At 42.9% G+C, this 16,575-nt stretch overlaps 1 protein-coding gene across 1 annotated transcript in view; it reads right to left on the bottom strand.

Annotated features, from left to right (window-relative positions):
• Nucleotides 1-16,575, bottom strand: part of LOC134909105 (serotransferrin-B-like) — a 102,980-nt gene that overhangs the window by 61,377 nt on the left and 25,028 nt on the right. The window contains exons 5-7 of the mRNA XM_063915543.1: nt 14,803-14,941; nt 11,361-11,413; nt 1,304-1,476 (exon numbers count right to left, since the gene is read on the bottom strand). Coding sequence (XP_063771613.1) covers nt 1,304-1,476; nt 11,361-11,413; nt 14,803-14,941 — 365 coding nt within the window. The remainder of the gene's footprint in view (nt 1-1,303; nt 1,477-11,360; nt 11,414-14,802; nt 14,942-16,575) is intronic.

Genomic DNA, 16,575 nt, shown 5'->3' with positions numbered 1-16,575 from the left:
TCGCGGGCTCGCTTCGCTCGCCACGCTTCGGTAATAGTTGGTTGCGGGGATAGTAGAGCAACTGTCCCGCTGGCCTAGCTCCTCGTCCTTGTGTCGTGGCTCCTCCCCCTGACGGAAAAGGTCCCTTAGGCCACTTGGATCTAGCCTCAACCAACTCAGTGCACGGAAGCAACCTCAGACAGGATAAATTAGGTTAGTAACTGGGGAAGAAGCAGGGGGATGTTTATATTTGATGACATTGGGCCTGATTTATAGTTCCCAATGATTTCACAATTGAACAATTATCGGTAAACTGTGCATGCGTTTTGTGAGAGGTAACAGGGAGTGACTTCAAAAATGTGGGTGTGTCGGGACTGTTTTCGGGGATCACAGATGCTAACTGCAATACTGTACGCAAGAATCACATCTCCGGCATCTCAGTTGCGGCGGCCATTCTGGTTACCACAGACTCTCTCAGGAAGTTGATGTTTACCAGATCTGTGTTGATGCTGTGAATGCGTACGCAGTTGCGGGCAGCTGTGAGGGCTCCAGTGGGTGTCTCTATGCAAATCCTTGTGGCTGTAATATTAGCATATTTTTGCAGTCAAAGATCGCATTTGTGGCAGCATAAGCGTACAGCTTTGAATCAGGCCCATTGTTAATCTTTGTGATTGTGTATTGCTGGTTTCTTTTAATAAACAGTTCATGTTTTCTAGGCCTCCTGGAGATCTGTAGAATTGTCAGTTAGGAATAAATGCAGCACATCTTAATTAGTAATGACTACACTTGTGCACCTGCTAGGTGGTCTGGAACATGTGTACTATTGGTAGATCTCAAGGACTGGTTTGGCCAGCTCTGCTGTAGTTGCTAGAAGCAACTAGTATAAGCATGAAAAGAGGAGGCAGCCAGAGGAAGATGAAAAATAGACCAAAAGTAGCTTCTATATAAAATTTTAATCACATTTTATAGAACATATTATTTCTGCAAACACCTGCTGGTCGTCTTAGGTTCAAGCAGGGCAATTGAGACCAATGGGCTTGGGTATGAGTCCCCCCAAAAAAGCAAGATACTATGCTCGGCCCCACGAGCTTGCTACAAAGGGGAATTCGGCAAATGCTCCAATGGATCTGGGCCGGGGTAATTAATATCCACCCCCTCTCGGTGACCCTGGTTCCAAGGGCAGTATCTACTGTATGTCATTCCAGTTGTATGAAAATCTATTTATGAGGATATGACCTGTGTGACTGTGCACACAGTACATTAGCTGTATAACCGTATTCCTCAGAATAGAGGTAGTATGCCATGCAGTAAAATATCGCTGTACCTGGGCTTCTAGGAGAAATTCAGTAATAGCTTCAATAGTCTTCTCATCTGCTTTGGAGCCTCTGGACACCACGGCGTGAGCTGGTATTTTATCCCAGTAACAATTCTTATAGTCTTCGATTGGACGCCTTTTACCGTCTAAGCACAGCAGCTCATAATCCTTATAAAATTCAGCTGTAGGACATTGGTGAACAAATATTATAAATACACACATTTACTCTCTGTTTAGCTGTATTCTATTGCTAGTGTTATGGATACAGTGATAACATCCCATATAAAAGGAGCACTAGAGCTTTAGGTATTATGACTGTACAACATGTCTGTAAAAAACTTACATTCTCTCTGGTCTCTGTTGATTTTGTCAGGTTTAGTTACCAAGTAGACAAATGTAACAAATGTTAGCAATTAAACATAAAAGTGCTGATTGTAAATTGCATGCTTCTGCAGGCGCTTTTCCTGACAGCTGTGGCATAGCGCTTACTTTCCCGTGCTAATTGGCTGAAACAATCTTGTCAGTTGAAAGTGCAGGCCTATTGTGCGTCTCTGTGTAATGTCTGCAGACGCAACTGTCATCATGAGTACTGTATCTGGAATTGCAACAGCCCCATCCTAGGGGCTAATTCACACCTGATCACTGCTGTGTGTTTTCGCACAGCGGGTGATCAGGTCTGGACTGTGCATGCGTATGCACCGCAATGCGCAGGCGTGACGATTCGCAGAGACAGGGAGCACCAGTCAGCGATGGAATGGTGCGAAAAATTTGATCGCACCGGCGAACACACAGAGACTGACAGGAAGAGGGCGTTTGTGGGTGGTAACTGACCGTTTCTAGGGAGTGACCTGAAAAACGCAGGAGGGACCCGGTGTTTTGTGGGAGGATTCCTGATTTCAGCTCCGGCCCCGATCATCGCAGCGGGTGAGTAAGTCCTGGGCTATGCAGAGACTGCACAAACTTCTGTTTGTGCAGCTCTCTAGCACAAGCGTTCGCAGACCTACACGCAGCTAATGCCCTAACCTTGTAGGCAGCGACTACCTGATCGCAGGGATACAAAAAACGCAACACTAGCGATCAGGTCTGAATTACCCCCTTGGCACAAGAAGGTAGACACACCATTAGGGGTAAAACAAATCACTGAGGAACTAGGTAGACTAGAGGAATGGTCAAGAGCATGGCAATTAGTTTAATGCCCAAAAAATCAAAAACATTCACTTGGGTTTCAAAAATACAAAGGCTAAATACTGTATAGTATTAATGGCACTATACTGGAAACTACTGAGGAGGAAAGGGATTTAGGAGTCACTGTTTCAGCCAGGTGACTTAAAGGCAGGTAAGCAATGTAACAAAGCAATGAGGAAAGCTAGTCAGATGCTTGGCTGCATTGGGAATGGAATTAGCAGCAGACAGAAAGAAGTAATAATGCCACTGTATAGGTCATTGGTACGGCCTCATCTAGTATACTGTGTTCAATTCTGGAGGCCATATCTTCAAAAGGGTATTAATACATTAGAGACAGTACAAAGAAGGGCAACTAAAATGGTGGATGACCTACATCACAAAACATAGCCAGAAAGACTAAAAAATCTCTATATGTATAGTTTGGAGCAGAGAATGGAAAGGCATGATATAAACTTTCAAATATATCAAGGGTTTTAACAAAGTCCAGGAGGGAAACATTCTCCAAATGAAGATAAGTAATAGGACACAAGGACATGTACTGAGACTGGAGTAAGGTAAGTTCATGGGAAATTTGAGGAAAAATTACTTCACAGAAAGGGTAGTGGACAAGTGGAATAGTCACCCATCAGAGGTGGTAGAGGCTAACACAGCAGAGCAATTTAAACAAGCATGGGATAGACATAAGGATATCCTTACAAAAGATCAAATGGGTCAAGTGGTTCTTATCTGCCATCAAGTTCTATGTTTCTTGGAGATACTTAAGAGACATGCTTCCCTTCCCCTCATGCAGGACTAGGCTAGGCTGAACCGACAGGAGGTATCCACAGTTTCTGCGATCACGGCACGATCGCAATTATAGCGTGGTTGCAGTGGGTGGGTGGTGAGTAGCATGCTGGACTGCCTTGTCCTGCTATGTGTGGCCCCCAGCATGTGATTGCAAGGATTGCAGACTTTGGCAAAAAGCAGAATCTGCAAACCTTACTGAATAAGGGGCCTAATTCAGCATTGATCGCAAAAGCAAAATCCTTCTCTAATGGGCAAACCATGTGCACTGCAGGGGAAGCAGATGTAACATGTGCAGAGAGAGATATGGGTGGGGTGTGTTCAAACTGGAATCTAAATTGCAGTGTAAAAATAAAGCAGCCAGTATTTACCCTGCACAGAAACAAAATAACCCACCCAAATCTAACTCTCTGCACATAGGGGGTCATTCCGAGTTGATCGCTAGCTGCTGTTGTTCGCAGCGCAGCGATCAGGATAAAAATTGGCATTTCTGTGTATGCGTATGCAGTCCTTTGTGGTTTTGCGAAGCTTTCAGTCGCATGGCACAACGCAAGAAGATTGACAGGAAGGGGGCGTTTCTGGGTGTCAACTGACCATTTTCAAGGAGTGTTTGGAAAAACGCAGGCGTATCTGAAAAAACGTAGGCGTGGCTGGGCGTTCGCTGGGTGGGTGTATCACGTCAAATCTGGACACGAATAGGCTGAAGTGATCGCAAGCGCTGAGTAGGTTCAGAGCTACTCAGAAACTGCACAAACTGTTTTTGCAGAGCTCTGCTGCACATGCATTCGCACTTCTGCTAAGCTAAAATACACTCCCCAGTGGGCGGCGGCGTAGCCTCTGCATGGCTGCTAAAACTAGCTAGCGAGCGATCAACTCGGAATGACCCCCATAGAACTAGGGTTGTGCACCAGACCATTTTTCGGGTTTTGTGTTTTGGTTTTGGATCTGTATCTCCTTCTTGGATCTGTATTGGTTTTTCCATATATCTACCCAGTGGGCTGTCAAAGTTATATAGTCTTTAGTTTGCCCTGTTCCACTTGTCCACACTCCGTGGATAAGTGGACAGTGGGTACAACGGCATTTCTGAAGACACTAATCACACTTTTTTAATGTCCTTGTACAGGCTGGGAATTGCTTGTCTAGTGAAGTGGAATCTAGATGGGATTTGGTACCGGGGACACAGTACGTCAATCAACTGTCTAAATCCCATAGCACTAATGGTGATACTGGATGCACGCCTAACACCTGCATAGTTGTTATGGCCTCAGTAATCCGCTTTGCAACTGGGTGACTGCTGTCATACTTATTTTTTTCTTGCCAAGGACTGTTGAACAGTCAATTGTTTTGTTAAACTACAAGTGGTCATCCTGGTTCCCTTCTGAGTTGAAAATCAACTCCTAGCAGCAACAGCAGCAGCAATAGTAGGTGTAGCACTCAAGGATCCTCCGGAGGAATCCTGGATAGGAGAGGAGTAATTCATACCTATGAAATTGGATACAGGACTACTTGCGATCCTGATTGAGGAGGAAATTGATGATGAGGGTGTTGGTGGTGGGGATTGCAGGTGCTTGGATCCCACAGAGAAAAGGGAGCTAGGTGTCGCTGACTGGCTACGTTCTAAGCTGAAGTTTCTGAATGTGTCAACAACTTGTGATGTATGCACTGCAAGTGGTGTAACAAGGAGGAGGTTCTTAGGTGGTTACGGTCCCTACTTCTACTCACGACTTTACAAAGGCTATGACTAGACAGTTAATGTCCGGGAGTGGGTAGAAATAAATACACACAGAAGAGGTGGATTTTTTTGTCTTTTGCCCAGGCATGACAATGGCCTTTTTCATACCATGGGTAACAACTGTCTCCACTGGTGCCTTATTTAAACAAACCACATCCCCATCATCAAAATCCTCATCGTCAACATTCTCATTAGCGCCAACTACACTTATATTCTCCTCATGCTGGTGTACTTATACAGTGACATCCTCAACCTCAAAATCAGCACGTTGACTGGCGCTGCCCCTCTCAACACTTGCAAGGGCAAGCAAATGGCGAAGGAGCCCCCTCTTCCCGTGCAGTATTGGAAAGGTCAGGCTTATACATCACAACTACGGACAAACTTGGACTCTTTTTGCGGATTGGTGATATTTCTGATTGCACAGTTGGTTCCTGTGTCTTAAAAAGTTTAATTTGTTTAACTTTTCTACAGGGAGGAGGGCTTACATCTTCATTATGAGATGCAGAACCACCAGTCATAAACACAGGTGAAGGTCTTAGCCTTTCTCTGCCACTTCATGTAGTGAATGGCATATCGCCAATTTTACGTTACTCGTCAGCTAACTTTACTTTTTTGTAATTTATCATCTTAAAATATTGCTCCTTGATTTTACATGCCCTCTACGCCATTTGGCATCAGCCATAGCAGATGACGTTGACGAACTTGCATTGTCAATGTCATGACTAGTGGCAGCAGCTTCAGCACTAGTATTAGGAAGTGGTTCTTGATCTTTCAATTGTTTGTCCTCCATTTCTATCAACACGAAGCGGGGTACAGCAACAGTGTTGCACAAATGAGTCAGAAATATATATAATAATTACACACTGCAGTTGACTTTACCGACATTGTCACACAAATGAGTCAAAAATATATATAAATTACACACTGCAGTTGACTTCACCAACAGCGTTGCACAAAATAGTCAGAAATATATATAATAATTACACACTGTGGATGACTTCAATGACCGCTTCGCACAAATGAGTCAGAAATATATAAAATAATTCCACACTGTGGTCGACTTCACCGACAGCATTGCATGAAATAGAAATATATATAATAATTACACACTGCATTTGACTTCACTGACAGCGTCGCACAAATGAGTCAGAAATATATATAATAATTACACACTGCGGTTGACTTCACCGACAGCATTGCACAAATGAGTCAGAAATATATATAATAAATACACACTGTCGTTGACTTCACCGACAGCGTCGCACAAATGAGTCAGAAATATGTAGAAGTATTTTTTATATCACACAAATGAGTCAGAAATATATATATATATATAATAAAAACACACTGCGGTTGACTTCACCAACAGCATCGCACAAATGAGTCAGAAATATGTAGAAATATATTTTTATCACACACTGGCGGTTACAGTGCCGCACAAATGAGTCAGAAATATATATAATTACACACTGCAGTTGACTTCACTGACAGCATCGCACAATACGTTTATAAGTAGGAAATAATATACTGCGGTCTGACTGGCAGTGTCTCAGTACTTATGAAAATAAAATAAACATTTTATAGTATACTGCAGTACAGCACAAACAAAATATATATATATATATATATATATATATATATATATATATATATTTTTATAATGATCATTTTAGGCATTTTGTTTTATGCTTTTATTATTTTCATTTTACAGTAGGACAGAGCCCCTGGATGACTGATCACGCCTATCAGATACAACAGGCAGAGAGAGCACCCCTTTTAGATATAGCAGACAGAGAGCGCCCCTTTTTCAGATACAGCAGACATAGAGAGTGCCCCTTTTTAGAGAGAGCAGACAGAGAAAGCCCCCCTTTCAGATACAACAGACAGAGAGAGCACCCCTTTTTCAATACCGTAGACAGAGAGCACTCTTTTTTCAGATACAGCAGACAGAGAGAGCACCCTTTTTTCAGATACAGCAAACAGAGAGAGCACCCCTTTTAGATACAGCAGACAGAGAGAGCACCCCTTTCAGATACAGCAGACAGGGAATTCCTTTCAGATACAGCAGACAGAGAGAGCACCCTCTTTTCAGATACAGCAGACAGAGAGAGCACCCCTTTCAGATACAGCAGACAGAGAGGGCACCCCTTTCAGATACAGCAGACAGGTCATCCCTTTCAGATACAGCAGACAGAGAGAGCACCCCTTTTAGATACAGCAGACAGAGAGAGCACCCCTTTCAGATACAGCAGACAGGGAATTCCTTTCAGATACAGCAGACAGAGAGAGCACCCTCTTTTCAGATACAGCAGACAGAGAGAGCACCCCTTTCAGATACAGCAGACAGAGAGGGCACCCCTTTCAGATACAGCAGACAGGTCATCCCTTTCAGATACAGCAGACAGAGAGAGCACCCCTTTTTCAGATGCAGCAGAGAGAAAGCACTCCTTTCAGATACAGCAGAGAGCACCCCTTTTTCAGATACAGCAGACAGAGAGAGCACCCCTTTTAGATACAGCAGACAGATAGCACCTATTTTTCAGATACAGCAGAGAGAGCACACCTTTCAGATACAGCAGACACAGAGAGCACCCCTTTTTCAGATACAGCAGACAGAGAGCACCCCTTTTTCAGATATAGCAGATAGAGCAAACACCCTTTTTTCAAATACAGCAGACAGAGAGAGTACCCCATTTTCAGATACAGCAGACAGAGCACCCCTTTCAGATACAGCAGAGAGCGCACCCTTTTTTCAGATACAGCAGACAGAGAGAGCACCCCTTTTATATACAGCAGACAGAGAGAGCACCCCTTTTATATACAGCAGAGTCAGACAGATCACCCGCACCACGGCACGCCAGACAACCCAGTACTGGAGACAGACATGTCCGTCCAAGTACACTCTCCACAGCCGGAGTGAAGATGGCGCTGATACAAAAAACTTATAAAGAATCCTAAACCCGCGAGAATCCGACAGCAGGAAATTGGCATTTGGCCTCGCTTTGGGATCAGAGTAAGGCAGGAAATCTTGAGCCCAGAAGTTAAAGTGAGCCGGAACGGGACGGAACTGCGTTCCGTCAGTTCCGTTTGGAGCCGGAACGCAGTTTCGCCTCCTCCAGCTCACCTAACCTAGGGAGAAGTCGGGCGCCCACTAAGTTTCTGTTACCAGCGGCCACCAGCTTCTTCCTCTCACTGGCTGCCGGACGCCCGAGCTCACCCCTGAGCTCCGGTTTCTGGCAAAAGCAGTGTGCACGTGCGGCCAGGCGGAGGGCAGCAGCGGTCCGGAAGCAGGAGCGAGGCTGGTGAGTATTGTGTTTTTTTTTGTGTATGTGTGTAAGCGGTGCTACTAGGAGGCACATCTGCTGGGGGAACAATGGCTGGGGGCACATCTATTGGGGGCACAATGGCTGGGAGCACATCTACTGGGGATACAATGGCTGGGGGCAGATCTACTGGGGGTACAATGACTGAGGGCAGATCTACTGGGGGCACAATGGCTGGGGACAAATCTACTGGGGGCACAATGACTGGGGGCACATCTACAGTGGGCATAAAGGCTGGTGGCACAATGGTTGGGGGCACCTTTGCTGGGGACACATCTACTGGGGTCACATCTGCTGCTGGCACATCTACTGGGGGCACAACTACTGGGGGCATAACTTCTGACTGGGGCACATCTGCTGGGGGCACAACTACTGGGGCATAACTTCTGACTGGGGGCATAAATACTGGGGACACGTCTATTAGGGGCACGTCTACTGGAGGCACGTCTACTGGGTCACGTGTCCTGGGGCACGACTACTGGGGCACAACTACAGGGGGGCATAATGTCTGACTGGGGGCATATTAACTGGGAGCATAACTACAGGGGGCATAATTACTAGGGCCATATCTACTGACTGGGGGCATAACTACTGTGGGCATAACTACTGACTGGGGGCATAACTACTGGGGGGCGTAACTACGGGGGATACTACTGGGGGCAACACTGCATGGGGCATTACCACTGGGACACTACGAATGAGGGCATTACATAAGGGGCACTATTGCTGTTGGAATTATGTGTATTTGGGGTGCTACTACTGTGGGCTTTGTGTCTAAGGGACACTAATGTGTGTCATAACAAGAATAAGGGACACTACTATGTGGCGTAATGTTAATAAGATTGTGCTACTGTGTGGCATCCCTTTATTTCACGGGTGTGTGTGTGTGTGTGTGTGTGGGGGGGGGGTGAGTACCACCACCTCTCTGGGATCACTTTAAGCACTGTTTGAGCCGGACTCAGACACTGGCTCGGATCGCAATGTTTGGAGGGGTTCGGTTCCCAGGGAACCGAACCCGCTCATCCCGAATAGAAACATAGAATTTGACAGCAGATAAGAACCACTTGGCCCATCTAGTCTGCCCCTTTTTTTTTTTTTACCATATTTTTACCTCAAACCTTATTTGAGCCTTATTACTTTGTAAGGAAATCCTTATGTCTATCCCATGCATGATTAAATTTCTGTACTGTCTTAGCCTCTACCACCTCTGATGGGAGGCTTGTCCACGCGTCTACTACTCTTTCTGTGAAGTTTTTCCCCTCAAATTTCCCCTGAACCTATCTCCCTCCAATTTGAGTGCATGTCCTCGTGTTGTAATACTTCTTTTCATTTGGAGAATGTTTCCCTCCAGGACTTTGTTAAAACCCTTGATATATTTGAATGTTTATATTATTTCCCTCTTTCCCTTCTCTGCTCCAAAATATACATTATGAGATTTTTTAGTCTTTCTGGGTATGTTTTGTGATGTAGGCCATGCCCCCGTTTTACTTGTCCTTCTTTGTACGGTCTCTAATGAAGAAGATATGGCCTCCAGAATTGAACCCAGTATTTAAGATGAGGCTGTATCAATGACCTACACAGTGGCATTATTACTTCTCTCTTTCTGCTGCTGATTCCTCTCCCTATCAGTGACATGCGGCGGCGTTAGGTAGGTTAGGCAGAGCCTTTCCTGTCATACTAACGTTGGCACCAGAGTTTTGACTGTATAAAGTATATGAAAAATACAAAGAATATGTTACAAATGTCTACTTTGTATTAGTCTAATCATTTTTATAGTCAAAACTTTGAAGTAAGAAGTCTATGACAGGCGAGGCAGTGCCTGAACCTGACTATATTTCCGTACTTCTCTAATCAAAACTCACCAAATTTCCAGTAGTTTATACCTCAGCACCTTTGCTTAATGCCCACATGAACCCTTTTGGCTCATATATTGTGTGTTAATCTGTCTCTAGTACAAGACAGTGCCTCCATTTACCTCAGCGCACGTCCCTGTCTATGCAATCAAGCATCTGACTTGCCTTCCTCATTGCTTTGTTACATTGCTTACCTGCCTTTAAGTCACCAGAAATAGTGACTCCTAGATCCTTTTCCTCCTCAGTAATTTCCAGTATAGTGTCATTAATACTATATTTAGCTGTAGGATTTTTGAGATCCAAGTGCATGATTTAGCATTTTTTTGGCATTAAACTTTAATTTCCATGCTCTTGACCATTCCTCTAGTCTACCTAGATCCTCAATCATTTGTTTTACCCTTCGTGGTGTGTCTACCCTGTTGCATACCTTTGTGTCATCTGCAAAAAGGCATACTTTCCATTTATTGCAATTTGCAATGTCAGCAACAAAGATATTAAAAAGCACTGGTACAAGTACAGATCCCTGGGGTTCTCCACTGGTAACATTTCCCTCTTGTGAATGCACTCCATTTACTAGAACTCTCTGTTTTCTATCCTGCAACCAATATCTTATCCATTCAACTATTTTAGTATCCAATCCCAAGCTTTCAATTTTATTTAGCAGTCTGATGTAGTACAGTATCAAAAGCCTTACTAAAGTCTAGATTAGCTATATCTATGGCTCCACCTGTATCTATTACTTTAGTCACACAGTCAAAAAAGGCAATAAGGTTTGTTTGACATGATCTCCCCCCAGTAAATCCATGCTGTTTGGGATCTTGTAAATTGCTGGATTTTATATAATCTACAACTCTTTCTTTTAGGCACATGTTATACTGTATCTGTCCCACCTGCAGTGCACATGGTTTTGCTTATTAGAGAAAGATTTTGCTTTTGCGAACCATGCTGAATTAGGCCCAAGGTTCATACTCCCCTGGTCGGGGTAGTAACAATGTAGTGCTGAAGTATAAGGAGAGGGGTACAGACTGTTACGGAATATGCAAGCTCCTGCCAAAGGAAAAATTTGTGAATGAGTGTTTATATGATTTAGGCATATGTATCTGCACAATGTAAGTAATGTGGGGTTTGTTTTCCTTTAGAGCATGACGGTGTTATGTCATAAAAAGAGAAAATTCACATATGTTAATTACCTGGTATGATGTGCTTCAGGAAGGCTACATCTCCCTTATCATCTTTCAAACATCTACATAAAGAACATAATATTTGGATGAAAAATGGACTCATCACTATGAAAATGAAACTTTTCTTAGTTACATTTTGTGTTTATGAGTGTTACACAGTATACTAGCATTATGGACATACTTTATATAGACAGTTATATTTTGAGCAACTTTCTATGAATATCAGTCACTCTTGCCCATTGAAATTAGTTCACATAAACTCATATCAGTTATTTAAGATCCATTGACATAACAGCAAATTGTAGAAATGTACTGTAATTTCATAATAATTTTTATACTCTGCAACAGAGATGCCCAAACTCTGCCATTACAGTCCAGGTTTTAAGGATATCCATGCTTGATATCCATAATGGTTAAATCACATTGACTGAGGTACTAACTAAGGGGGCTATTCAAGTTTGTTAGCATACCCAAAAAAAGATAGCAATTGGGTAAAACCATGCTGCACTGCAGGTGGGGCAGTTATAATGTGCAGAGAGATTTTGATTGTGGTGGGTTATATTGTTTCTATGCAGGGTAAATACTGGATGCTTGATATCTACACTGAAATTTAGATTTCAGTTTGAACACACCCCACCCAAATCTAACTCTCTCTACAACATGGTTTTTCCCAATTGCTAACTTTTTTTGGTTTGCTAACAAAAACTGAATAACACAGTTTACCAGAGAAACAGCAATTTTATTTTTAAAATGAGAGAACTTGTAAACATTTTTAGGACTATTTAGGACTTAAAAAAATTGTCCATCCCTAGTTGGCAGTTTTGATATCTATATATTTGATTTATACGGATTGCCATAATCAAAATGATTCATGAAATCACCCAGCATTTTGAAATCCATATTTATAAAATACAGATATTTACCCCTGGTTTTGCCCAACTTCTAACAAATTTGCTGCTACGATCAGATCTGAATTAGGCCCCTGGCATTGTCACATCTCCCTGATGTCCAAGTTGTTTAAAAAGATTTGTCAACTGATATACTTGAACAAGTATTTCAAAATCACAAATTAACTCACAAACTGAACAACAGTTTTACTAATTTCTATTTCCCAGATACAGTTTGCTAGACCTGCAGCACAAATAAATTATTTTCCAACATAAGTGAACAGTACAAAACATAACCATACAGTATCTAAAGGGCCACTGATGAAAGATAAGTAAAATTAGTTACTGAGTTTTCATATGCATTCATTATTTTTCTCATTCAGTTAGTGGATGTAATGCTTTTAACTTGGCTATGGTGATCTGAAGTTTAGGCATGCACCTATTGTTTGTTCAGCACAGTTCAAATAAGCTTCTTGAGCTTATCGCTGTGGCCCTTTAGACTAACCGTGTTTGTGTTGCGGACATAAATAGGTCACAACATAGCAGTGAGGTGGAGAGGGTTCATTTTTAGGGCTGTTTGTTTTTCTGATAAAGTGTGCACTGTCATTTCAACATTGCAAAAAAGATCAAAATTTAGCACCAACTATTCATTGAGAAGTACATTTTTGGTACTTCTTGCTTTAAGAGAGTTCCAAACAAACAAAAATTATCAGAATAAAATAGTCTTGATATCCTCTCACTCCCACAATTAATTTATATAATAAATTAGGCTACAACCAGGAAATATTTTAGGAAGAAACAGAAAACCCTATAGTAATGAGATAGCATATATGCTATATATGAGTATAGACATTGGGGCCCATTTATCATAGTATATTTGCGGCTATATCCCCGAATGCACCCGTTTTCAGGAGTTAGCAGCAAATATTAGGTAACACCTGAATGCAAGAAGGAGGGACTGCAGCAGGTACAGTACCAATTCCTGCTGTGATCCCTATATTGCCGCACCAGTCACATCCCCCATAGGTTTCTATGGAGGATGCGATGCTGCCCGATTTACCAATATTGGGAATGCGAACCATTTCCGATATATTGGTCCCCACAGCTACTATTGGTCCCCTATGGGCTAATCACCACATTTGTAGTTGTCAGAGGGCTCACCCGGAACCCTCCCCGGAAGTGGCCTCTGTGTGTGTGCAGTCTTAGCACAGCACCCACAGCAGCCACTGCAGCACATCACAGGGATGGGCTCCTTTCGGAGCCCTTGTCCCTGCAAGTGCTGCATCATACATTCTAGTAATAGGATTGCATATTTCAATGCGATCCTGGGCGGTAAGATTCCACCAAGATCGCATTCAATATGTGATCCATAATAAATTGGCCCCTTAAACTGTTGCACAGCCTATACCTAGATTTTTCTCTGTCCCTGCAAACCTAGGTACACTTTTAATTTGTGGGGGTGTCTTCCAAAAGTGGCGAGAACATGTGCACCATGAAATGTGCAGGGCAGACCATCTGAGTCACAGATGCAACTCCAATAGTCCAAGGTTCATATGAGTTCAACAAGGCCATATTTGCAGCCTACATAGATACAAAGGGACCTGGGAAGTTAAGATGGAAAAAACCTTATTACAATCAGAGAGTGGGATTTTTACCATGATGAGATGTAAAACATACTGTAGAAAGTTAATTCCATGCACAGAACTAAATGTATATAATGTGCCATATGCTGAGCTGCATGTATCTCTGTGGCTGGCCAACCCCATCATTATGCTTGCTTTCATAGTCCTCATCATTGTCAGTGGGCACTTGCACCAGCACTATCCTTGGTGTGAAAGAACATTTTGTCACAATTCCGCCTGTGCACCACCGTGATTAGTGCTCTATTCTTTAATCTATGTGCGATTTCCCTTTACCACCCAGTTACATCCCTTCAGCCTAATGGAGATATGACTGAGTGTGTGTAGAATATGCTTGGCTCCAGAGAATGCACAGTGCAAAAACAAGATACGGCCACCAACCGACTTGTGTTCAACTCTGCATCAGCCCCTAAATGGCATATTGTTGCTCATCCAGTGTCTTAAATACCCCCCAAGGTGACCCTACATGTAGCACTGACTGCTAACTTACTTTCATGTTTGTGATGTTGCTTTGATGTAAGTAATAGCCCTACTCCTACTTTGTGGAGCAGAATATGCAGCCCCAAAGCTCATTAAGGAATCAAATAAGAATCTTGATCTGAGTCAGAGAGTGAGCCCTAGTCAGTGTCGGACTGGGGCATGAAGGGCCCACCGGGGGGATGCCGTAATAGGGGCCCATACTTAGGGGTGTGGCCAGCCTCCACAGAGGCTTGAAATACACAATAGTTTAGTGCAGTGTAATGCAACATATCTACCATGTATAATACAAGTGCACAGTCTGGAACCTGATCCCTAGAGGAAGGAGTGGGCCCTCAGGCAGTGGGGCCTACCGGTGGTTTCCCTGGTACCCCTGTGGGCCAGTCCGACCCTGGCCCTAGTACAGTAGGGTAATTCTAAGGATGGCAGATGTCTCCTCATACTCACTTTCGAGCTCCACTGTAGCCATAATACGGCTCCTTGTCATTTGCTTTGCACTTATTGTCTCCCTGTCCTGCACAGTTTTTGCACAAGATGATCTCACTGGCGCCGGGAGCACAGCCGCCTGAGAAGAACCCTGAAAGAGCTGAATAGTAGAAATGCAATATTAAGATAAACAATTATCAATCTATCTATCTTACTAATGTTAAGTTAGGACACATTTGACTGAATCTATGGCCAGGATTTTATGAAGTCCGAGTTTGGCGGCCATGTGGGATGCCGAACGAACTCAAACTTTTTTTAAAGGAGCAATCATGTATGTATAAGGCTAAACCATGCCTTTACATTATTACCCCTTTAAAAAAACGTGACCGTTCGGCCGGCATCTGGCACAGCCGCCGAATTCAGACTTCATTATGTCCCGCCCCATGTTTCTCATAATATTAAGGAAACTTTGATCTACTGTATGTCTAAATGCTTGAAATTAATTTCTTAGACAAATACAAATAATATCTGCACATTGTAAGGAAGCACATAATTGTTCTACAGATAGCATTGAAAGTTTTAAAGTTATTGATCAGGTAAAAGGCAACTGGAGAAGAAATGACGTAGCCACAGCATTGGCAAAAAAGGAAATGTGGTGGATACACGAACTCAAAACACTTCAGCCGGGGGGTTTGAATGGCAGCTTCGAGCTGAAGTGGTTCCTGAATTAAAATTATTAAGTATAACAAATCTTATCTGTAAGAACATTTATGTGTTTCCATATGCATTTCCTTATGGAAAAGATGTCTTTTTAAAGTGTTTTCTGAGTGAATATTTATTTACAATGTATAGATCTAAAAACCATATGTAACTTTAAGAGAACCCTGGTTCATGGATGGATATACCCAGGAGGGAGTATAATATATACTCTATAGGTAGTATAAAGAGAGTGACCAGACCATGTCCACCTGTGCCTTGATAAAGACCCAATTAGGGTAGAAACGCGTCGGCGGCAGCAGGTGGACGTGGTCACTATCCGACAACAGCAGAAAGCATTCAGGGACGGGAGGAGAGCAGAGTGGTCAGAAGCGCGTGCAGCGCCGGGAGGTTCACAGCCGGAGGACAGCCAGCGGAGGGAACGGCAGTGTTTCACGGGTAACGTAATTCCCGAGTAGAGAGCCCCCGCTAAAGAGATCGGCGTCCAGCGGACCTGGTGAGCTCCCACCTGGGAATATCCATCTATCCCAGAACCCTACTGCTAGCCCGAATGTTCACTGAATACTGCTTTATATAAGAAGGAAGATATTGTTTATGCAGTGGATTTTGCAAAGTGCGAATCCTGTTTTAACAGCGGATCTTTTTAAAATAAAGTGTGTTTTTTAACCTTTCTGACATCTGCATTGAAAAATTCATTTTTGGAGTGAACACATAATAGACTGTCCATTGCATAAATATCGTGGTATATACTGGAGTGGCAGTATAAGAACAATACTGTGAAGTTTATCTGAGTCATTTGTCCATTCACAGTGGATAAGACATATGGACGATTTACAGTTATTTTTAAGCTGTGGTATCCCTTAGAGACTAATTATAAGAGCAGCGCTGTGAAAGACTTTATTGATTCGTGTTATTCAAAAGTTTTGTCTAAGCAGTTCTGAGGCTGATCTGCTATATATAAAGTAACACAGCTGCAAGCTGAAAGAAGCGCTTTTTAAGGGGACTGACATCCTTTTTGTTTGAAATACAAATAATGAAATTCACATCAATGTACACTTTTTTTTCCAAACGAAAAAT

This window comes from Pseudophryne corroboree, chromosome 4 (genome assembly GCF_028390025.1).
Source record: "Pseudophryne corroboree isolate aPseCor3 chromosome 4, aPseCor3.hap2, whole genome shotgun sequence".
In the NCBI taxonomy this organism is placed as follows: domain Eukaryota; kingdom Metazoa; phylum Chordata; class Amphibia; order Anura; family Myobatrachidae; genus Pseudophryne; species Pseudophryne corroboree.
Note: the sequence above shows the minus strand (reverse complement) of the source record. Positions and strands in the feature narration are given on the sequence as shown.